Here is a 25,511-nt window from a genome sequence, read left to right as displayed (position 1 = left end):
GCATCATGTTGTGGGGGTGCTTTGCTGCAGGAGGGACTGGTGCATTTCACAAAATAGATGGCATCATGAGGTAGGAAAATTGTGGATATATTGAAGCAACATCTCAAGACATCAGTCAGGAAGTTAAAGCTTGGTCGCAAATGGGTTTTCCAAATGAACAATAACCTCAAGCATACTTCCAAAATTGTGGCAAATTGGCTTAAGGACAACAAAGTCAAGGTATTGGAGTGGCCATCACAAAGCCCTGACCTCAATCCCATAGAAAATGTGTGGGCAGAACTGAAAAAGTGTGTACGAGCAAGGAGGCCTACAAACCTGACTCAGTTACACCAGCTCTGTCAGGAGAAATGGGCCAAAATTCACCCAACTTATTGTGGGAAGCTTTTGGAAGACAACCTAAAACGTTTGACCCAAGTTAAATAATTTAAAGGCAATGCTACCAAATACTAATTGAGTGTATGTAAACTTCTGACCCACTGGGAATGTGATGAAAGTGATAAAATCTGAAATAAATTTCTATTATTCTGACATTTCACATTCTTAAAATAAAGTAGTGATCCTAACTCACCTAAGACAGGGAATTTTTACTAGGATCAAATATCAGGAATTGTGAAACACCTTAGCCAAATACATTTAAACTCAGTTTATGTAAACTTCCGACTTCAACTGTATGTGGCACAGAGAAATACTTCTCTCTGTGAGAGAATTCATTATTTTGGGATTTTCAACCAAATGTGATTGTTTCCCATTTTTAGGGTTTGTTTGCTGAAGAGTAAAAGCCCTGTATATTCCAGCAACTGATATCGAAAGAATGCCTTCTAAAGAAAAACAAAGTGTAATCAGTAAAAAGATGAACGAAACATGTAAAAGCTCTGTCTCTGTCTATTCAATTTCAATTTAAGGGACTTTATTAGCATGGGAATCATGTTACATTGTCAAAGCAATTTAATAGATAATAAAAAAATTCAAGAACAATAAACATTGCTGTCACGGATGTCGTATGAAAGAGACCAAGGCGCAGTGTGCGTATCGTTCTACATCTTTATTTCTATGTGAAACTATGCAAGACAATACAATAAACTATAAACAACAACCCGTGACGAAGAGATGCTACATGCATAAACTCTAAATAATCTCCCACAAACACTAGTGGGAAAAACAACAACTTAAATATGATCCCCAATTAGAGACAATGATGACCAGCTGCCTCTAATTGGGAATCAGACGAAAAACCCCAACATAGAAAAAAGAACCTAGAACACAACATAGAAAATTTAAACTAGACAAAAAACTCAACATAGAAAAAAGAAACTAGAACCAAACATAGAAATATATAAACTAGACAAAACCCCCCCAGTCACACCCTGACCTAATACGAGCTCTCTATGGTCAGGACGTGACAATTACACTCACAAAATAGCTAAGTACAAAAGGGAAAATAAAGAAACATAAATATGGGTTGTATTTACAATGGTGTTTGTTCTTCACTGGTTGCCCTTTTCTTGTGGCAACAGGTCACAAATCTTGCTGCTGTGATGGAACATTGTGGTATTTCACCCAGTAGATATGGGAAGTTTATCAAAATTGGGTTTGTTTTGGAATTCTTTGTGGGTCTGGGTAATCTGAGGGAAATATGTGTCTCTAACATGGTTATACATTTGGCAGGAGGTTAGGAAGTACAGCTCAGTTTCCACCTCATTTTGTGGGCTGTGTTGCACATAGCCTGTCTCCTCTTGAGAGCCAGGTCTGAGTCTGTACATAGTCAATGCTTTCCTTCATGTTGGGTCAGTCACAGTGGGCAGGTATTCTGTGTCCTCTCTGTTTAGGGACAAATAGCATTCTAGTTTGCTCAGTTTTTTTGTTGTTAATTCTTTGCAATGTGTCAAGTAATTATCTTTTTGTTTTCTCATGATTTGGTTGGGTCTAATTGTGTTGCTGTCCTGGGGCTCTGTGGGGTGTATTTGTGTTTGTGAACAGAGCCCCAGGACCAGCTTGCTTAGGGGACTCCAGGTTCATCTCTCTGTAGGTGATGGCTTTGTTATGGAAGGTTTGGCAATCGCTTCCTTTTAGGTGGTTGTAGAATTTAACGTCTCTTTTCTGGATTTTGATAATTAGCTGGTATTGGCCTAATTCTGCTCTGCATTATTTGATGTTCTACGTTGTACACGGAGGATATTTTGCTGAATTTTGTCCCATTTTGTGAATTATTGGTTGGTGAGCGGACCCCAGACCTCCCAACCATAAAGGAAAATGGTTCTACAGCCAGATCCTAACTGGGATGTCGAATTTTATGTTCCTTTTGATGGCCTAGAATGCCCTTCTTGCCTTGTTTCTCAGATCGTTCACAGCTTTGTGGAAGTTACCTGTGGCGCTGATGTTTAGGCCGAGGTATGTATAGTTTTTTGTGTGCTCTAGGGCGTCTAGATGGAATTTGTATTTGTGGTCTCTCTCTCTCTTTCTTTCTCTCTCTCTTTCTTTCTCTCTCTCTCATTCTCTTTCCCTTATACCCCCTGTGATGTTACCAACCCTTTTTTTAACCCCCAGTGATGTTGCCAACCCTTATTTCGACCCCAGTGATGTCCCCAACTTGTATTTAACCCCTGTCTCTCTCACTCTCTGTCTCCCTCCCTCTGTCTCCCACCTGGGTGCCGTCTTTCTCAGTCCTGGTCCTGGGGACCCCCCCTGGGTGCAGTGGTTCTCAGTCCTAGTCCTGGGGGCCCCCCCTGGGTGCAGTGGTTCTCAGTCCTGGTCCTGGGGGCTCCCCTGGGTGCAGTGGTTCTCAGTCCTGGTCCTGGGGACCTCCCCTGGGTGCAGTGGTTCTCAGTCCTGGTCCTGGGGACCCCCCCTGGGAGTAGTCTTTCTCAGTCCTGGTCCTGGGGACCCCCCCTGGGTGCAGTGGTTCTCAGTCCTGGTCCTGCCCCCCCCCCTGGGAGTAGTCTTTCTCAGTCCTGGTCCTGGGGACCCCCCCTGGGAGTAGTCTTTCTCAGTCCTAGTCCTGGGGGCCCCCCCTGGGAGTAGTCTTTCTCAGTCCTGGTCCTGGGGGCCCCCCCTGGGTGCAGTGGTTCTCAGTCCTAGTCCTGGGGCCCCCCCCCTGGGAGTAGTCTTTCTCAGTCCTGGTCCTGGGGGCTCCCCTGGGAGTAGTCTTTCTCAGTCCTGGTCCTGGGGACCCCCCCTGGGTGCAGTGGTTCTCAGTCCTAGTCCTGGGGGCCCCCCCTGGGTGCAGTGGTTCTCAGTCCTGGTCCTGGGGGCTCCCCTGGGTGCAGTGGTTCTCAGTCCTGGTCCTGGGGACCCCCCCTGGGTGCAGTGGTTCTCAGTCCTGGTCCTGGGGACCCCCCCTGGGGGTAGTCTTTCTCAGTCCTGGTCCTGGGGACCCCCCCTGGGTGCAGTGGTTCTCAGTCCTAGTCCTGGGGGCCCCCCCTGGGTGCAGTGGTTCTCAGTCCTGGTCCTGGGGGCTCCCCTGGGTGCAGTGGTTCTCAGTCCTGGTCCTGGGGACCGCCCCTGGGTGCAGTGGTTCTCAGTCCTGGTCCTGGGGACCCCCCCTGGGAGTAGTCTTTCTCAGTCCTGGTCCTGGGGGCCCCCCCTGGGTGCAGTGGTTCTCAGTCCTGGTCCTGGGGACCCCCCCTGGGTGCAGTGGTTCTCAGTCCTGGTCCTGGGGACCCCCCCTGGGAGTAGTCTTTCTCAGTCCTGGTCCTGGGGACCCCCCCTGGGTGCAGTGGTTCTCAGTCCTAGTCCTGGGGGGCCCCCCTGGGTGCAGTGGTTCTCAGTCCTGGTCCTGGCCCCCCCCCCTGGGAGTAGTCTTTCTCAGTCCTGGTCCTGGGGGCCCCCCCTGGGAGTAGTCTTTCCCAGTCCTGGTCCTGGGGCCCCCCCCTGGGTGCAGTGGTTCTCAGTCCTGGTCCTGGGGACCCCCCCTGGGAGTAGTCTTTCTCAGTCCTAGTCCTGGGGGCCCCCCCTGGTTGCAATGAAGATAATTCCTACACGGCTCTATTGGTCATAAGAGTGTTTTACATTCAGTACTGTACCATCATTTTGGGATAGTCTCTGCTATGAACTAAAATACTAAAGGTACTGTATAAATTACTTATAATTGAATGGTAATATATATCACCCTCTCTCTCACAGCTGCAGGAATTTCCCCCTCATAGCATAAACTCTGATTGCGTTTAGACACGCAGCCCAATTCATTATTTATTCATTTTGTATTTTTTTGGTTGTTGTCATTTTTACCCCCTTTTTCGTGATTACGATCTTGTCTCATCGCTGCAATTCCCCAACGGGCTCGGCAGAGGCGAAGGTCGAGTCATGTGTCCTCCGAAACATGACCCTCCAAAAAATTGCGCTTCTTAACACCTGCTGGCTAAACCCGAAAGCCAGGAAGCCAGCCTCTCCCGAGCCCAAGCCTGCAGCAGCCGACCCGCCAAAAGGAGCGCGATGAGCCAAGTAGAGCCCCCCCCGGCCAAACCCTCCCCTAATCCGGACGACGCTGGGCCAATTGTGCGCCGCCCTACTGGACTCCCGATCACGACCAGTAATGACACAGCCTGGGATTGAACCCCAGGTCTGTAGTGATGCCAAAACACTGTGATGCAGTGCCTTATACCGCTGCGCCACTCGGGAGGCCCCACGCAGTCCAATTTGGATCTTTCGGTCAATCAGATCAGCTCTGAACACGCCCACATCCACATCGACGGGGCTGCAGTGGAGCAGGTAGACGGCTTCAAGTTCCTCGGTGTCCACATCACTAAAGACTTAAAATGCTCCAAACACACACAGTGGTGAAGGAGGCGCGAGGTCCCTGCCATCCAGGACCTTTATATCAGGCGGTGTGAAAAGAAGACCCGGAAAGTCGTGAAAGACCACAACCACCCAAGCCATAGACTATTTTCTCTGCTGCCGCACGGCGAGAGGTACCGGTGTCGTCTGCTGACCCATGGCGAGAGGTACCGGTGTCGTCTGACTGCTGACCCACGGCGAGAGGTACCGTTGTCGTCTGCTGACCCACGGCGAGAGGTACCGGTGTCGTCTGCTGCCGCACGGCGAGAGGTACCGGTGTCGTCTGTCTGCTGACCCACGGCGAGAGGTACCGGTGTCGTCTCACTGCTGACCCACGGCGAGAGGTACCGGTGTCGTCTGCTGTCCCACGGCGAGAGGTACCGGTGTCGTCTGACTGCTGACCCACGGCGAGAGGTACCGGTGTCGTCTGCTGACCCACGGCGTGAGGTACCGGTGTCGTCTGACTGCTGACCAACGGCGAGAGGTACCGGTGTCGTCTTCTGACCCACGGCGAGAGGTACCGGTGTCGTCTGACTGCTGACCAACGGCGAGAGGTACCGGTGTCGTCTCCTGACCAACGGCGAGAGGTACCGGTGTCGTCTCCTGACCAACGGCGAGAGGTACCGGTGTCGTCTCACTGCTGACCCACGGCGAGAGGTACCGGTGTCGTCTGACTGCTGACCCACGGCGAGAGGTACCGGTGTCGTTTGCTGACCCACGGCGAGAGGTACCGGTGTCGTCTCACTGCTGACCCACGGCGAGAGGTACCGGTGTCGTCTGACTGCTGACCTACGGCGAGAGGTACCGGTGTCGTCTCACTGCTGACCCACGGCGAGAGGTACCGGTGTCGTCTCACTGCTGACCCAAGGCGAGAGGTACCGGTGTCGTCTAACTGCCCCACGGCGAGAGGTACCGGTGTCGTCTGACTGCTGACCCACGGCGAGAGGTACCGGTACATCAACAGGCTGTTGAACAGCTTCTATCCCCAAGCAATAAGACTGTATCAGTGTGTGTAGTGTGTAGGGCCCTGTGTGTGTGTTGGAGTGTCAGTGTGTGTGTGTTGGAGTATCAGTGTGTGTGTGTGTGTGTGTTGGAGTGTCAGTGTGTGTGTGTGTGTGTTGGAGTATCAGTGTGTGTGTGTGTGTGTGTGTGTGTGTGTGTGTGTGTGTGTGTGTGTGTGTGTGTGTGTGTGTGTGTGTGTGTGTGTGTGTGTGTGTGTGTGTGTGTGGAGTGTCAGTGTGTGTGTGTGTGTTGGAATGTCAGTGTGTGTGTGTGTGTTGGAGTTTGAGAGACAGAATAACAACAAAAAAATCCAGAAAAACGAATGTCAAAAATGTTATGAATTGATTTGCATTTTAATGAGGGAAATAAGTATTTGAGCCCCTCTCAATCAGAAAGATTTCTGGCTCCCGGGTGTCTTTTATACAGGTAACGAGCTGAGATTAGGAGCACACTCTTAAAGGGTGTGCTCCTAATCTCAGTTTGTTACCTGTATAAAAGACACCTGTCCACAGAAGCAATCAATCAATCAGATTCCAAACTCTCCACCATGGCCAAGACCAAAGAACTCTCCAAGGATGTCAGGACAAGATTGTAGACCTACACAAGGCTGGAATGGGCTACAAGACCATCGCCAAGCAGCTTGGTGAGAAGGTCACAACAGTTGGTGCGATGATTCGCAAATGGAAGAAACACAAAAGAACTGTCGATCTCCCTCGGCCTGGGGCTCCATGCAAGATCTCACCTCGTGGAGTTGCAAAGATCATGAGAACGGTGAGGAATCAGCCCAGAACTACACAGGAGGATCTTGTCAATGATCTCAAGGCAGCTGGGACCATAGTCACCAAGAAAACAATTGGTAACACACTACACCGTGAAGGACTGAAATCCTGCAGCACCCACAAGGTCCCCCTGCTCAAGAAAGCACATATACATGCCCGTCTGAAGTTTGCCAATGAACATCTGAATAACTCAGAGGACAACTGGGTGAAAGGGTTGTGGTCAGATGAGACCAAAATGGAGCTCTTTGGCATCAACTCAACTCGCCGTGTTTGGAGGAGGAGGAATGCTGCCTATGACCCCAAGAACACCATCCCCACTGTCAAACATGAAGGTGGAAACATTACGCTTTGGGGGTGTTTTTCTGCTAAGGGGACAGGACAACTTCACCTCATCAAAGGGACGATGGACGGGGCTATGTACCGTCATATCTTGGGTGAGAACCTCCTTCCCTCAGCCAGGGCATTGAAAATGGGTCGTGGATGGGTATTCCAGCATGACAATGACCCAAAACACACGGCCAAGGCAACAAAGGAGTGGCTCAAGAAGAAGCACATTAAGGTCCTGGAGTGGCCTAGCCAGTCTCCAGACCTTAATCCCATAGAAAATCTGTGGAGGGAGCTGAAGGTTCGAGTTGCCAAACGTCAGCCTCGAAACCTTAATGACTTGGAGAAGATCTGCAAAGAGGAGTGGGCCAAAATTCCTCCTGAGATGTGTGCACACCTGGTGGCCAACTACAAGAAACGTCTGACCTCTGTGATTGCCAACAAGGGTTTTGCCACCAAGTACTAAGTCATGTTTTGCAGAGGGGTCAAAAACGTATTTCCCTCATTAAAATGCAAATCATTTTTAGAACATTTTTGACATGCGTTTTTCTGGATATTTTTGTTGTTATTCTGTCTCTCACTGTTCAAATAAACCTACCATTAAAATTATAGACTGATCATTTCTTTGTCAGTGGGCAAACGTACAAAATCAGCAGGGGATCAAATACTTTTTCCCCTCACTGTAGATATGTATGGGGGAGGGGGACAGGGATACTGGAGTGATGGAGGTAGATATGTATAGGGGGAAGGGGACAGGGATACTGGAGTGATGGAGGTAGATATGTATAGGGGGAAGGAGACAGGGATACTGGAGTGATGGAGGTAGATATGTATAGGGGGAAGGGGACAGGGATACTGGAGTGATGGAGGTAGATATGTATAGGGGGAAGGGGACAGGGATACTGGAGTGATGGAGGTAGATATGTATAGGGGGAAGGGGACAGGGATACTGGAGTGATGGAGGTAGATATGTATAGGGAGAAGGAGACAGGGATACTGGAGTGATGGAGGTAGATATGTATAGGGGACAGGGATACTGGAGTGATGAGGTAGATATGTATAGGGGGAAGGGGACAGGGATACTGGAGTGATGGAGGTAGATATGTATAGGGGGAAGGGACAAGGCAACAGGATATAAGATAAACAGAGTAGGAGCAGTATGTGGGTGTGTAGAATCAGTATAATTGTATGTACATATTACGTGTGAGAGATCAGGTGACGGAGTGAGTCACTTCACTGTGTATTCCACATTTCTTATTCTTATTTCTCTCTTTTTTTATTAGTAATACATTGCTATTGATTATTGAATTTGGGGGTTTTGAGTTTGCAAAAAAGGCAGGAAAAGGCACTGTAATTGTTCATGTGACCTTAAAACTTGAAACTCACAGGCCTGCAAATAACAATAAAGGAAATTGGCCTCACACTGCAGAGTCTCACACTGCAGAGTCTCACATCGCAGAGTCTCACACTGCAGAGTCTCACATCGCAGAGTCTCACACTGTGGAGTCTCACACTGTGGAGTCTCACACTGCAGAGTCTCACATTGCAGTCTCACACTGCAGAGTCTCACACTGCAGAGTCTCACACTGCGGAGTCTCACACTGTGGAGTCTCACACTGTGGAGTCTCACACTGTGGAGTCTCACACTGTGGAGTCTCACACTGCAGTCTCACACTGCAGAGTCTCACACTGCAGAGTCTCACACTGCAGAGTCTCACATCGCAGAGTCTCACACTGCAGTCTCACACTGCGGAGTCTCACACTGCGGAGTCTCACACTGCGGAGTCTCACACTGCGGAGTCTCACACTGCGGAGTCTCACACTGCAGAGTCTCACACTGCAGAGTCTCACACTGCAGAGTCTCACACTGCAGAGTCTCACACTGCAGAGTCTCACACTACAGAGTCTCACACTGCAGAGTCTCACACTGCAGAGTCTCACATTGCAGAGTCTCACACTGCAGAGTCTCACATTGCAGAGTCTCACACTGCAGAGTCTCACATTGCAGAGTCTCACATCGCAGAGTCTCACACTGCAGAGTCTCACACTGCAGAGTCTCACACTGCAGAGTCTCACATTGCGGAGTAATTACAATACACTATTGTACACAGGTTGACACCTGACACTGGCCGTCTCGTACAATGATCATCAACAGGTAGAAGTTCCATACTGGCCTCAGATCATTTTGGTGTAGAATTCTTACCTGATTATTTGCTGATTATTTGCGGCTTTTGCAAATTGACCGTGTAGACCTACATCCACTGTAAGGAAGAAAAACAAAGCAGATGATGCCCCCCCCCCACCACCAAAATAAACGTAGAGAAATGAATCGTAGTGCTTCCTGTTTCTCATCAGTCTTGTAGAAAACAGAGGAAGGAACTTGTTAATTAAAAAAAAAACATTTTTTTTTGGTAGAAATACTGTATTTCAAAACAACATGACGAAACAAATATCATTTAGCTGGAAGTTCCCAGAGTGGGTTTATGTCGGCCAGGGATGGGCAATAGGGTCGGAGGTCAGCCACAGCACATGTGAACTCACCAGAGTGGGTTTATGTCGGCCAGGGATGGGCAATAGGGTCGGAGGTCAGCCACAGCACATCTGAACTCACCAGAGTGGGTTTATGTAGGCCAGGGATGGGCAATAGGGTCGGAGGTCAGCCACAGCACATCTGAACTCACCAGAGTGGGTTTATGTCGGCCAGGGATGGGCAATAGGGTCGGAGGTCAGCCACAGCACATCTGAACTCACCAGAGTGGGTTTATGTTGGCCAGGGATGGGCAATAGGGTCGGAGGTCAGCCACAGCACATCTGAACTCACCAGAGTGGGTTTATGTGGGATGGGCAATAGGGTCGGAGGTCAGCCACAGCACATCTGAACTCACCAGAGTGGGTTTATGTAGGCCAGGGATGGGCAATAGGGTCGGAGGTCAGCCACAGCACATCTGAACTCACCAGAGTGGGTTTATGTAGGATGGGCAATAGGGTCGGAGGTCAGCCACAGCACATCTGAACTCACCAGAGTGGGTTTATGTAAGCCAGGGATGGGCAATAGGGTCGGAGGTCAGCCACAGCACATCTGAACTCACCAGAGTGGGTTTATGTAGGCCAGGGATGGGCAATAGGGTCGGAGGTCAGCCACAGCACATCTGAACTCACCAGAGTGGGTTTATGTAGGCCAGGGATGGGCAATAGGGTCGGAGGTCAGCCACAGCACATCTGAACTCACCAGAGTGGGTTTATGTAGGCCAGGGATGGGCAATAGGGTCGGAGGTCAGCCACAGCACATCTGAACTCACCAGAGTGGGTTTATGTAAGCCAGGGATGGGCAATAGGGTCGGAGGTCAGCCACAGCACATCTGAACTCACCAGAGTGGGTTTATGTAGGCCAGGGATGGGCAATAGGGTCGGAGGTCAGCCACAGCACATGTGAACTCACCAGAGTGGGTTTATGTAGGCCAGGGATGGGCAATAGGGTCGGAGGTCAGCCACAGCACATCTGAACTCACCAGAGTGGGTTTATGTAGGCCAGGGATGGGCAATAGGGTCGGAGGTCAGCCACAGCACATCTGAACTCACCAGAGTGGGTTTATGTAGGCCAGGGATGGGCAATAGGGTCGGAGGTCAGCCACAGCACATCTGAACTCACCAGAGTGGGTTTATGTAGGCCAGGGATGGGCAATAGGGTCGGAGGTCAGCCACAGCACATCTGAACTCACCAGAGTGGGTTTATGTAGGCCAGGGATGGGCAATAGGGTCGGAGGTCAGCCACAGCACATCTGAACTCACCAGAGTGGGTTTATGTAGGCCAGGGATGGGCAATAGGGTCGGAGGTCAGCCACAGCACATCTGAACTCACCAGAGTGGGTTTATGTAGGCCAGGGATGGGCAATAGGGTCGGAGGTCAGCCACAGCACATCTGAACTCACCAGAGTGGGTTTATGTAGGCCAGGGATGGGCAATAGGGTCGGAGGTCAGCCACAGCACATCTGAACTCACCAGAGTGGGTTTATGTAGGCCAGGGATGGGCAATAGGGTCGGAGGTCAGCCACAGCACATCTGAACTCACCAGAGTGGGTTTATGTAGGCCAGGGATGGGCAATAGGGTCGGAGGTCAGCCACAGCACATCTGAACTCACCAGAGTGGGTTTATGTAGGCCAGGGATGGGCAATAGGGTCGGAGGTCAGCCACAGCACATCTGAACTCACCAGAGTGGGTTTATGTAGGCCAGGGATGGGCAATAGGGTCGGAGGTCAGCCACAGCACATCTGAACTCACCAGAGTGGGTTTATGTAGGCCAGGGATGGGCAATAGGGTCGGAGGTCAGCCACAGCACATGTGAACTCACCAGAGTGGGTTTATGTAGGCCAGGGATGGGCAATAGGGTCGGAGGTCAGCCACAGCACATCTGAACTCACCAGAGTGGGTTTATGTCGGCCAGGGATGGGCAATAGGGTCGGAGGTCAGCCACAGCACATCTGAACTCACCAGAGTGGGTTTATGTCGGCCAGGGATGGGCAATAGGGTCGGAGGTCAGCCACAGCACATCTGAACTCACCAGAGTGGGTTTATGTAGGCCAGGGATGGGCAATAGGGTCGGAGGTCAGCCACAGCACATCTGAACTCACCAGAGTGGGTTTATGTAGGCCAGGGATGGGCAATAGGGTCGGAGGTCAGCCACAGCACATCTGAACTCACCAGAGTGGGTTTATGTAGGCCAGGGATGGGCAATAGGGTCGGAGGTCAGCCACAGCACATCTGAACTCACCAGAGTGGGTTTATGTAGGCCAGGGATGGGCAATAGGGTCGGAGGTCAGCCACAGCACATCTGAACTCACCAGAGTGGGTTTATGTAGGCCAGGGATGGGCAATAGGGTCGGAGGTCAGCCACAGCACATCTGAACTCACCAGAGTGGGTTTATGTAGGCCAGGGATGGGCAATAGGGTCGGAGGTCAGCCACAGCACATGTGAACTCACCAGAGTGGGTTTATGTAGGCCAGGGATGGGCAATAGGGTCGGAGGTCAGCCACAGCACATCTGAACTCACCAGAGTGGGTTTATGTCGGCCAGGGATGGGCAATAGGGTCGGAGGTCAGCCACAGCACATCTGAACTCACCAGAGTGGGTTTATGTCGGCCAGGGATGGGCAATAGGGTCGGAGGTCAGCCACAGCACATCTGAACTCACCAGAGTGGGTTTATGTAGGCCAGGGATGGGCAATAGGGTCGGAGGTCAGCCACAGCACATCTGAACTCACCAGAGTGGGTTTATGTAGGCCAGGGATGGGCAATAGGGTCGGAGGTCAGCCACAGCACATCTGAACTCACCAGAGTGCCACGGTTTCATTTTTAGTTTTTTTGAAGAAAAGTTTTTGTGTTATTTTTGTGCAATTCTACTCATTTTGTCATGGGGTTAATAGTATAATAGCTAATTTCCTGCATTTCTACACATTTCTCAATAAGGTTGGAGAGAAACATTTGTTGTTTTTAATATGATATCTAAGTGAGACTGACTAAAAAAAAAGACATTATTTTTGTTAGCCCCCCCCCCCAGGCTCTAATTTGGCTTTAATTACTACAGGTTTAGATAGCTGGCCACTAGACTAATTTACTAATGTAAAATATTATAGTTTACATGGGCCACTAGAGTGACTGATGTCATAAGAGATAAGGTGTTAATCCACAACCACATTTCCCATGCTGTGTATTTTACTTTCTACCTTGAGACACCTCGAGTTGCCCATCCCTGATCTATGCCTACTAAACAAACAAAAAAAAAATATATATATAAATATATATATAACCCACTATGCAAAAGCTGGTTGAATCAATGTTGTTTCCATTTCATTTCAACCACCCCCCCAAAAAAATATATGTAATGACATTGAATAATTCGATTTGCAAAAAGTCATCAAGGACGTTTCGTTTGTTTTTATTTATTTTTTGCCAACTGTTTACTTAAATCCAATAACATGGTGAAATATTTTGTTGATGTAATTAATGTATTACTCAACCGAGTTGACAACTCAATCAAATGTAAATCAAAACTAGACTTTAAACTGAAGTCTGTGCTCAGTGGGGGAAAACGTTTCAATATGAAATAATTTATCTCTTGACACAATCTCATCAATCCATAGATAATAATATGAGGACTTTGTGTTTGGACAGAGACGGATTGTACTATAACTTCCAGGTAGGACAGTTTGAACTGAAAATCACACCGCGTCGTGGCACTTCCATCCAGAAGATGAAAAAAAAAAAGAGTCGTGTTCGGGTAGAGGGAGGAGCGTTGGGGGGTCAGACCGTATCGGTAGTGACGGGCCCTTATGTCCCCTCCTCTCACCAACACCTCTCTCTGCGCACAATCACGCTACCTTTTAAAACACATGGCCAATGGATTTTGCCACGACATCCCAAAGTCAAAGTCTATCCATGTGTTCTACAACTCACCGAATGAACGGGAAAAGTTGTGTTCATCACAACTATGCTCTGGCTTTCCGAAGCATCTCTAAACGGCAAATGGAAAGAAAAAAAAGGTTAATATTATAACGCTTTCGTCTACCCAAAAGGGGGAAAAATACGGGAAATCGAGGAGATGAGAGTAATGAGGAGATTAGCGTGAAAACAGAGAATAATACAATGTCATTCTAAAGGTATGGAGCACTATGATTACATAGGACATTTCTATGTTTGAAAAACACAAAAATAAAATAAAAGTTTGGGAGAGTTTGAGGCAAAGTATGGCGCGGGAGAAGATTGGAGAAACCGAAGTGGTGAAAGTGAAGAAACAGAGGAAGAAATCCAATAAGGAGCACAAAACAAGAACTGTACATTCTAACATTTTATATGATCGAACCAAAGGCGAAGACAACCCAAATAGACACTATTCAGACAATAAGATTAAAACCACAAAATATACTCTTCTCTCTTTTCTACCGAAGAATCTATTCGAGCAGTTCCATAGGTTTGCCAACGTATACTTCGTGTTCATCGCCCTGTTGAATTTTGTTCCAGTTTGTAATGCTTTCCAACCACAGTTGGCCCTGGCACCAGTGGTGTTCATCTTGTCTGTCACTGCCATCAAAGACCTTTGGGAGGATTACAGAAGACACAGATCCGATAAAGAAATCAACCACATGGATTGTTTGGTCTATAGCAGGTACAGTATTTATCCTATGGATTATATATACGCTGTTGTTCAATAAGTAGCCTATACGCTGTCCTATACGCTGTTGTTCAATAAGTAGCCTATACGCTGTTGTTCAATAAGTAGCCTATACGCTGTTGTTCAATAAGTAGCCTATACGCTGTTGTTCAATAAGTAGCCTATACGCTGTTGTTCAATAAGTAGCCTATACGCTGTTGTTCAATAAGTAGCCTATACGCTGTTGTTTAATAAGTAGCCTATACGCTGTTGTTCAATAAGTAGCCTATACGCTGTTGTTCAATAAGTAGCCTATACGCTGTTGTTCAATAAGTAGCCTATACGCTGTTGTTCAATAAGTAGCCTATACGCTGTTGTTCAATAAGTAGCCTATACGCTGTTGTTCAATAAGTAGCCTATACGCTGTTGTTCAATAAGTAGCCTATACGCTGTGTTCAATAAGTAGCCTATACGCTGTGTTCAGTAAGTAGCCTATACGCTGTGTTCAGTAAGTAGCCTATACGCTGTTGTTCAATAAGTAGCCTATACGCTGTTGTTCAGTAAGTAGCCTATACGCTGTGTTCAATAAGTAGCCTATACGCTGTTGTTCAATAAGTAGCCTATACGCTGTTGTTCAATAAGTAGCCTATACGCTGTTGTTCAATAAGTAGCCTATACGCTGTTGTTCAGTAAGTAGCCTTCTTTAGGGTACAAGGCTGCCACAGAAGATGTATTGATGTGCTGGTGGTGTTTTGTTGAGTAAACAAAGTATATTTCAAACAAACGGATACAATTCCTGCTACTGTTGCCACTTCCACCTTTTTTTCTTCTCTACATTTCTAGATATATTTTATATCATTTTACAGCTGAGTTTTAAGGCCTATGTCAGAGTCTTCATCACTACAGGACATTGAAGACTATGTAGCTAACTTTATACCTAAACCCATTTTAGTTATAATTGTATTTCCTAAATAAGCATAGTGGTGTTGAACTACCCTCAGGTCCTCAAGCATACAGGTGAAATTAGTGCTCTTGGGACCCATCCCAACTAGCAACGAGGAATTGGCCCAGATCCACTGTGTTAGCTGGGAGAGGGGGAGTTGACGGTTTCATTGGCTGTTGTGTCCACAATGCACGACATAGACATGTCTAATGGCAACCGTTTAATGTCTAGGCTGTAGCATCAATTTGATGTGCTTTCATGGTCTACTTTTAGGAACTACAGTGGCCTTCAGAAAGTATGTACACCCCTTGACTTTTTCCACATGTTGTTGTTGTTGTTGTTGTTACAGCCTGAATAAAAACAACAACAACATGGATTTTACCATGAAGCCAATGGTGACTTTTTAACAGAGTTTAATGGCTGTGATGGGAGAAAACAGAGGATGGATAACCAACGTTGTAGTTACTCCACAATACTAATCTACTTGACAGAGTGAAAATAAGGAAGCCTGTATAGAATATAAATATTCCAAAACCTACATCCTGTTTGAAATAAGGTACTAAAGTAAAATTGTAAAATTAAATAGCTGGTGTAAATAAAAATGGCCAATTTGGATGCAATCAATTAGCTTTGTTTCTCAGATCAAATAATATTTTTGGGGCCAATTAATATTGTGTGTGACCACAGATTATCCATTATATTTTTGACCAGATACTCAAGTGTCTAACAATGAAAATAAATGTCTTCAAAAGTGGAAGGCAGTTCATTTGAATACCAGTCTCTTTATCTAATCCACGTCGTGTCCTACTGCCAGTCTCTTTATCTAATCCACTTCCTGTCCTACTGCCAGTCTATCTAATCCACTCCCTGTCCCACTGCCAGTCTATCTAATCCACTTCCTGTCCTACTGCCAGTCTATCTAATCCACTCCCTGTCCTACTGCCAGTCTATAGCTAATCCACTCCCTGTCCTACTGCCATTCTCTTTATCTAATCCACTTCCTGTCCTACTGCCAGTCTCTTTATCTAATCCACCCCCTGTCCTACTGCCAGTCTATCTAATCCACCCCCTGTCCTACTGCCAGTCTATCTAATCCACCCCCTGTCCTACTGCCAGTCTCTTTATCTAATCCACTCCCTGTCCTACTGCCAGTCTCTTTATCTAATCCACTCCCTGTCCTACTGCCAGTCTCTTTATCTAATCCACTCCCTGTCCTACTGCCAGTCTCTTTATCTAATCCACTCCCTGTCCTACTGCCAGTCTCTTTATCTAATCCACTCCCTGTCCTACTGCCAGTCTCTTTATCTAATCCACTCCCTGTCCTACTGCCAGTCTCTTTATCTAATCCACTTCCTGTCCTACTGCCAGTCTCTTTATCTAATCCACTTCCTGTCCTACTGCCATTCTCTTTATCTAATCCACTCCCTGTCCTACTGCCAGTCTATAGCTAATCCACTCTCTTTCCTACTGCCAGTCTCTTTATCTAATCCACTCTCTGTCCTACTGCCAGTCTCTTTATCTAATCCACGCCCTGTCCTACTGCCAGTCTCTTTATCTAATCTACTCCCTGTCCTACTGCCAGTCTCTTTATCTAATCCACTTCCTGTCCTACTGCCAGTCTATCTAATCCACTTCCTGTCCTACTGTCAGTCTCTTTATCTAATCCACTCCCTGTCCTACTGCCAGTCTCTTTATCTAATCCACTCCCTGTCCTACTGCCAGTCTCTTTATCTAATCCACTCCCTGTCCTACTGCCAGTCACTTTATCTAATCCACGCCCTGTCCTACTGCCAGTCTCTTTATCTAATCCACTTCCTGTCCTACTGCCAGTCTCTTTATCTAATCCACTCCCTGTCCTACTGCCAGTCTATAGCTAATCCACTCTCTGTCCTACTGCCAGTCTCTTTATCTAATCCACTCTCTGTCCTACTGCCAGTCTCTTTATCTAATCTACTCCTTGTCCTACTGCCAGTCTCTTTATCTAATCCACTTCCTGTCCTACTGCCAGTCTATCTAATCCACTTCCTGTCCTACTGTCAGTCTCTTTATCTAATCCATCCCTGTCCTACTGCCAGTCTCTTTATCTAATCCACTCCCTGTCCTACTGCCAGTCTCTTTATGTAATCCACTCCCTGTCCTACTGCCAGTCTATAGCTAATCCACACCCTGTCCTACTGCCAGTCTCTTTATCTAATCCACTTCCTGTCCTACCGCCAGTCTCTTTATCTAATCCACTCCCTGTCCTACTGCCAGTCTATAGCTAATCCCTCCCTGTCCTACTGCCAGTCTCTTTATCTAATCCCCTCCCTGTCCTACTGCCAGTCTCTTTATCTAATCCACACCCTGTCCTACTGCCAGTCTGTCTAATCCACTCCATGTCCTACTGCCAGTCTATAGCTAATCCCACCCTGTCCTACTGCCAGTCTCTTTATCTAATCCACTCCCTGTCCTACTGCCAGTCTCTTTATCTAATCCACTCCCTGTCCTACCGCCAGTCTCTTTATCTAATCCACTCCCTGTCCTACTGCCAGTCTCTTTATCTAATCTACTCCCTGTCCTACTGCCAGTCTCTTTATCTAATCCACTTCCTGTCCTACTGCCAGTCTCTTTATCTAATCCACTTCCTGTCCTACTGCCAGTCTCTATCTAATCTACCCCCTGTCCTACTGCCAGTCTATCTAATCTACTCCCTGTCCTACTGCCAGTCTCTTTATCTAATCCATTCCCTGTCCTACGGCCAGTCTCTTTATCTAATCCACTTCCTGTCCTACTGCCAGTCTCTTTATCTAATCCACTCCCTGTCCTACTGCCAGTCTATCTAATCCACTCCCTGTCCTACTGCCAGTCTATAGCTAATCCACTCTCTGTCCTACTGCCAGTCTCTTTATCTAATCCACTCTCTGTCCTACTGCCAGTCTCTTTATCTAATCCACTCCCTGTCCTACTGCCAGTCTATCTAATCCACTCCCTGTCCTACTGCCAGTCTATAGCTAATCCACTCTCTGTCCTACTGCCAGTCTATTTATCTAATCCACTTCCTGTCCTACTGCCAGTCTCTTTATCTAATCCACTTCCTGTCCTACTGCCAGTCTCTATCTAATCTACCCCCTGTCCTACTGCCAGTCTATCTAATCTACTCCCTGTCCTACTGCCAGTCTCTTTATCTAATCCATTCCCTGTCCTACCGCCAGTCTCTTTATCTAATCCACTCCCTGTCCTACTGCCAGTCTCTTTATCTAATCCACTCCCTGTCCTACTGCCAGTCTATAGCTAATCCACTCCCTGTCCTACTGCCAGTCTCTTTATCTAATCCACTCCCTGTCCTACTGCCAGTCTCTTTATCTAATCCACTTCCTGTCCTACTGCCAGTCTATCTAATCCACTCCCTGTCCTACTGCCAGTCTATAGCTAATCCACTCCCTGTCCTACTGCCAGTCTCTTTATCTAATCCACTCCCTGTCCTACTGCCTGTCTATAGCTAATCCACTCCCTGTCCTACTGCCAGTCTATAGCTAATCCACTCCCTGTCCTACTGCCAGTCTATAGCTAATCCACACCCTGTCCTACTGCCAGTCTCAATTCAATTCAATTCACTTTATTGGCATGACGTAACAATATACATATTGCCAAAGCTTATTTTTGATATTTACAATATAAAAATAAATAAAAAATGAGAATCAAATATTGTCAACGGGACAACAGTAACAACAATAACCAAGGGTCAAAATAACCATATATTCAACAATAACAATAATCATACAGTAGAGGACATGTGCAGGTTGATTGGTCTGTCAGACTCTTTATCTAATCCACTCCCTGTCCCACTCCCAGGATGGCATGTGTCCTAGTTTTCAGTACACTCATAACAACCTAGGCAATACAAAACGTATATTAGATCAAATAAACCACATGTAACAAATAAACTATTCCATTTTTTTGTTAACTGAATTCGATCCTCTCTTTTTGACCTTCACCCAACTCCCTGCTTGGTGAGCCACCTGCTAGAGAAGACAGATTTTGGGGCGAAGTTATCCCTCTGGCTTCGCCTCTTCCTCTATGGTGTGACTCACAAATCTCTCTAGCAAGACGCATCATTCACCCAAGCTTCATCAAAATCAGGCCAGCGCTGTCTGAGATCGAGTGTGACTAACGTACAAAAGTTGAACAGATGGAGACCGATCTACATTCCCCTCCCGATTTCATCAGGGGGGACAAAATTATGTTACTGTAATGCCAATCAACTACCCTTGACATAAACGATTTACTGTAGGGTTACGGCCCTGTGGGCTGTAGGGTTACGGCCCTGTGGGCTGTAGGGTTACGGCCCTGTGGGCTGTAGGGTTACGGCCCAAATGGCACTACTTTTGACCAGGGTGCCGTTTGGGACGCAATCTAGGTCTGATATCCATCTCTCAACACTATCACTGGAAGTCAATCTCAGTGTTGAGAGATGGATATCAGACCATCACTGGGAAGTTAGTTATTCAACCATTGATTTCCTTGAAAGGTTTCATATGCTGAGGTCATCATTTTTATTTTCCTGACTTCCTGTGTTGTCTAGAGAGCCTGTATTTCCTGACTTCCTGTGCTGTCTAGGGAGCCTGCATTTCCTGACTTCCTGTGCTGTCTAGAGGGCCTGTATTTCCTGACTCCCTGTATTTCCTGACTTCCTGTGCTGTCTAGAGAGCCTGTATTTCCTGACTCCCTGTATTTCCTGACTTCCTGTGCTGTCTAGAGAGCCTGTATTTCCTGACTCCCTGCATTTCCTGACTTCCTGTGCTGTCTAGAGGGCCTGTATTTCCTGACTCCCTGTATTTCCTGACTTCCTGTGCTGTCTAGAGAGCCTGCATTTCCTGACTCCCTGTGCTGTCTAGAGAGCCTGTATTTCCTGACTTCCTGTGCTGTCTAGAGAGCCTGTATTTCCTGACTTCCTGTGCTGTCTAGAGAGCCTGCATTTCCTGACTCCCTGTGCTGTCTAGAGAGCCTGTATTTCCTGACTTCCTGTGCTGTCTAGAGAGCCTGTATTTCCTGACTTCCTGTGCTGTCTAGAGAGCCTGTATTTCCTGACTTCCTGTCCTGTCTAGAGAGCCTGTGTTTCCTGACTTCCTGTGCTGTCTAGAGAACCTGTGTTTCCTGAGAGCCTGTATTTCCTGACTTCCTGTGCTGTCTAGAGGGCCTGTATTTCCTGACTCCCTGTATTTCCTGACTTCCTGTGCTGTCTAGAGGGCCTGTATTTCCTGACTTCCTGTGCTGTCTAGAGAGCCTGTACTTCCTTAGGGCCTGTATTTCATGACTACCTGTGCTGTCTAGAGGGCCTGTATTTCCTGACTTCCTGTGCTGTCTAGAGAGCCTGTATTTCCTGACTTCCTGTGCTGTCTAGAGGGCCTGTATTTCCCGAATGAAAAGCATCACTGTGGGTCTGGCTGGTATATGCCATGGTCCACAGGAATAAAAAGGAGCAGTGTTTTAAGGCCTCTATTTGAGCTAGACCTGTTCTCAACCTTGGACATAATTGGGTTTTGCTCTGTGACTCCTGCTACTGTGATGTTAAAGATTGTTCTAAACATCTCACTGTGAGATTGTGGATGATTTTAGGGATGTCCTCCCGGGCCCTGGTTAAACATTGTTCATCAAGGACCAGGAATATGTGCCTTAATGGAAAACATCCAATATTGTGTCTAAACCAGGCGACACTTATTTTGATATTGGGGAATAATCTAGGGATGGTTTCCCAGGCCCAGATCTCAATGGGAATCCCTGCTAAAATAATGTTTAAATCATATAAACCTATAGCCCTGGATTATTAGTATTTCTTAATGGAAAATCTCCATTCAAAGTGTTTTTTTTTAAAGCGAGAACTAGGCTTAATCTGTGTAACAGGCCCATATTTTAAGTCAATAAGGTTGATGGTGATTTCAATAGCAGGTGGTTGGATCATAGTACTTTTGATTCCTGTATGACATAACTGTAAGTCTAAACGGATACAAAAAAAAAGCATGACCTAAATTAGCATTTTTCTTTTGCGAGAAATAAAGTGAGTTTTTTATTTTATTTTTTTTTTTTTTAACTGTAAAATCCCCAGAACCCACCTAGGTTCTGGTAAGGACTGTCATTATACACTAAGCCTGTCTCATTTTTAAAGTGGAGCTGAAAGCGTTTTAACTACTTTGGAGATATGATGAAACATAAAGACAATCATATACAGTCAGAAATATCACATGACCTGTTTATGGTTCTAGAATGTACAGTAAGATATTATTGGTAGAATAAATGGATGTAGTTCAATGCATTATTTAATATAAATTCAGCCAATATATTTCTTGGTAGTATTGCTATCAGGTTGTAAAATCACAGCTGGTCTGCTACGTTGTTTGCTGCCTCCACTCATTCGAGATGCGCTGTTTCAGTTTCAATGACTCAATATTTTGAACAAAAAAAACTGACGACTAACTACTGCTGGGAATGTCAATGCAGTCGAACAAGCAAGGGGAATGATCACAAGTCAGTCATAACGCGACTAATAGGCTAGAGCACGTGTCAAACAAGGCCAGTGGGGCCGAATAGGACACACGAGAGCATAAATGACTCAACACTTGATTCATCTACTGAACTCAGCAAAAAAAGAAACGTCCTCTCACTGTCAACTGTGTTAAATTTTCTGCAAACTTAACATGTGTAAATATTTGTATGAACATAACAAGATTCAACAACTGAGACATAAACTGAACAAGTTTCACAGACATGTGACTAACAGAAATGGAATAATGTGTCCTTGAACAAAGGGGGAGGGGGGGGTCAAAATCAAAAGTAACAGTCAGTATCGGGTGTGGCCACCAGCTGCATTAAGTCCTGCAGTGCATCTCCTCCTCATGGACTGCACCAGATTTGCCAGTTCTTGCTGTGAGATGTTACCCCACTCTTCCACCAAGGCACCTGCAAGTTCAGGACATTTCTGGGGGGAATGGCCCTAGCCCTCACCCTCCGATCCAACAGGTCCCAGACGTGCTCAATGGGATTGAGATCTGGGCTCTTCGCTGGCCATGGCAGAACACTGACATTCCTGTCTCGCAGGAAATCACTCACAGAACGAGCAGTCAGGGAAGAGTACTTTTTGCCAGTCCTGTCTGGTCCAGTAACGGTGGGTTTGTGCCCATAGGCAACGTTGTTGCCGGTGATGTCTGGTGAGGACCTGCCTTACAACAGGCCTACAAGCCCTCAGTCCAGCCTCTCTCAGCCTATTGCGGGCAGTCTGAGCACTGATGGAGGGATTGTGATGTTCGGATGTACCGATCCTGTGCAGGTGTTGTTTCACGTGGTCTGCCACTGCGAGGACGATCAGCTGTCTGTCCTGTCTCCCTGTAGCGCTGTCTTAGGCGTCTCACAGTACGGACATTGCAATATATTGCCCTGGCCACATCTGCAGTCCTCGTGCCTCCTTGCAGCATGCCTAAGGCACGTTCACGCAGATGAGCAGGGACCCTGGGCATCTTTATTTTGGTGTTTTTCAGAGTCAGTAGAAAGGCCTCTTGAGTGTCCTAAGTTTTCATAACTGTGACCTTAATTGCCTACCGTCTGTAAGCTGTTAGTGTCTTAACGATCGTTCCACAGGTGCATGTTCATTAATTGTTTATTGTTCATTGAACAAACATGGGAAAACAGTGTTTAAACCCTTTACAATGAAGATCTGTGAAATTATTTGGATTTTTACGAATGATCTTTGAAAGACAGGGTCCTGAAAAAGGGACGTTTCTTTTTTTGCTGAGTTTAACTTAAAAAGTGAATGTTCCCTCGTTAGATTTAGTTCATCTCGCTCTGGCTAACATTAGTTGTTTATCTTGTTGTTGTTGATGTGTATAACTGAGGGGGAGAGAGAGTCTCTACCTTTTCCTGGTTGTTTGACCAATAGGACTGTAAAGTTCCCAAATGTAAGAGGACTCACGTGGTGTTTACAGAAATCCATTCAGGTTTATTTTGTGGCTTTTGCCAATGTGTTCTAATGATATAATGTCACGCTGTTGCTACTTCCTGTCAACACACAGTCCAGTTCATAGTGAACGATGGCAGGTCCTACTGCCTGTAAACACACAGTGCAGTGAATGATGGCAGGTCCTACTGCCTGTAAACACACAGTCCAGTTCATAGTGAATTACATTTACATTTAAGTCATTTAGCAGACGCTCTTATCCAGAGCGACTTACAAATTGGTGCATTCACCTTATGATATCCAGTGGAACAACCACTTTACAATAGTGCATCTACATCTTTTAAGGGGGGGGGGGGGGGGGGGGGTTAGAAGGATTACTTTATCCTATCCCAGGTATTCCTTAAAGAGGTGGGGTTTCAGGTGTCTCCGGAAGGTGGTGATTGACTCCGCTGTCCTGGCGTCGTGAGGGAGCTTGTTCCACCATTGGGGTGCCAGAGCAGCGAACAGTTTTGACTGGGCTGAGCGGGAACTGTGCTTCCTCAGAGGTAGGGGGGCCAGCAGGCCAGAGGTGGATGAGCGCAGTGCCCTCGTTTGGGTGTAGGGACTGATCAGAGCCTGAAGGTATGGAGGTGCCGTTCCCTTCACAGCTCCGTAGGCAATCACCATGGTCTTGTAGCGGATGCGAGCTTCAACTGGAAGCCAGTGGAGAGAGCGGAGGAGCGGGGTGACGTGAGAGAACTTGGGAAGGTTGAACACCAGACGGGCTGCGGCGTTCTGGATGACTTGTAGGGTGAATGATGGCAGGTCCTACTGCCTGTAAACACACAGTCCAGTTCATAGTGAAAGATGGCAGGTCCTACTGCCTGTAAACACACAGTCCAGTTCATAGTGAATGATGGCAGGTCCTACTGCCTGTAAACACACAGTCCAGTTCATAGTGAATGATGGCAGGTCCTACTGCCTGTAAACACACAGTCCAGTTCATAGTGAATGATGACAGGTCCTACTGCCTGTAAACACACAGTCCAGTTCATAGTGAATGATGGCAGGTCCTACTGCCTGTAAACACACAGTCCAGTTCATAGTGAATGATGACAGGTCCTACTGCCTGTAAACACACAGTCCAGTTCATAGTGAATGATGACAGGTCCTACTGCCTGTAAACACACAGTCCAGTTCATAGTGAATGATGGCAGGCCCATGAGGCAAAGACTTTTTTGTATGAAGGCCTACTGTATATTTGATTGGCTATAGTGCACCGGTCTGTGTAGACTCTGGTCCTGGACAAGACAGATGTTTTTATTCGGTTTTATTTACTGCAGTGTCTATTAATTGTCCAAACTCACGGCCGCTTTCTCGCTCTATATTGCGATATAATTTTCACAAATGCCTTACTCTACGTCATTCCCAAACATTCTATGAATTTATGAAAGTGGTCGCTTGTCAGAAAATGTAAAAGGAAAATGGAAGTGTAATATTCTTCCTGGGGGTGTATATGAACAGATTTCATGTTGCTAAAACACTGTTCCATGAACGTTTACAGTGTAGTCACAAGTCCAGAATGATCAAACATATATATTTATAAAGGATGGGTTGGAGGAATGGACAGTGCACACCTGTCAGAGAATGTTTCTTCTCTTTCCCTTCCTTCCGGGATGTTTCTTCTATTTCCCTTACTGCCGGGATGTTTCTTCTCCTCCCTTACTGCCGGGATGTTTCTTCTCTTTCCCTTACTGCCGGGATGTTTCTTCTCCTCCCTTACTGTCGGGATGTTTCTTCTCTTTCCCTTACTGCCGGGATGTTTCTTCTCTCCCCTTACTGCCGGGATGTTTCTTCTCTCCCCTTACTGCCGGGATGTTTCTTCTCTTTCCCTTACTGCCGGGATGTTTCTTCTCTTTCCCTTACTGCCGGGATGTTTCTTCTCTTTCCCTTACTGCCGGGATGTTTCTTCTCTCCCCTTACTGCCGGGATGTTTCTTCTCTCCCCTTACTGCCGGGATGTTTCTTCTCTCCCCTTACTGCCGGGATGTTTCTTCTCTCCCCTTACTGCCGGGATGTTTCTTCTCTTTTCCTTACTGCCGGGATGTTTCTTCTCTTTTCCTTACTGCCGGGATGTTTCTTCTCTTTTCCTTACTGCCGGGATGTTTCTTCTCTTTTCCTTACTGCCGGGATGTTTCTTCTCTTTCCCTTACTGCCGGGATGTTTCTTCTCTTTCCCTTACTGCCGGGATGTTTCTTCTCTCCCCTTACTGCCGGGATGTTTCTTCTCTCCCCCTTACTGCCGGGATGTTTCTTCTCTCCCCTTACTGCCGGGATGTTTCTTCTCTCCCCTTACTGCCGGGATGTTTCTTCTCTCCCCTTACTGCCGGGATGTTTCTTCTCTCCCCTTACTGCCGGGATGTTTCTTCTCTTTCCCTTACTGCCGGGATGTTTCTTCTCTCCCCTTACTGCCGGGATGTTTCTTCTCTTTTCCTTACTGCCGGGATGTTTCTTCTCTTTTCCTTACTGCCGGGATGTTTCTTCTCTTTCCCTTACTGCCGGGATGTTTCTTCTCTTCCCCTTACTGCCGGGATGTTTCTTCTCTCCCCTTACTGCCGGGATGTTTCTTCTCTCCCCTTACTGCCGG

At 47.0% G+C, this 25,511-nt stretch overlaps 1 protein-coding gene across 1 annotated transcript in view; it reads left to right on the top strand.

Moving 5' to 3' along the window:
- Positions 1-13,280: 13,280 nt before the first annotated feature.
- atp10a (ATPase phospholipid transporting 10A) overlaps positions 13,281-25,511 on the top strand; it is a 206,094-nt gene continuing 193,863 nt past the window's right edge. Inside the window, exon 1 of the mRNA XM_082962802.1 lies at positions 13,281-14,035. Within this exon, the coding sequence (XP_082818928.1) occupies positions 13,563-14,035 (473 nt within the window). The 5' untranslated portion in view covers positions 13,281-13,562. The remainder of the gene's footprint in view (positions 14,036-25,511) is intronic.

Source organism: Salmo salar, chromosome 16 (genome assembly GCF_965601325.2).
Source record: "Salmo salar chromosome 16, fSalSal1, whole genome shotgun sequence".
NCBI classification, from domain to species: Eukaryota; Metazoa; Chordata; class Actinopteri; order Salmoniformes; family Salmonidae; genus Salmo; species Salmo salar.
Note: the sequence above shows the minus strand (reverse complement) of the source record. Positions and strands in the feature narration are given on the sequence as shown.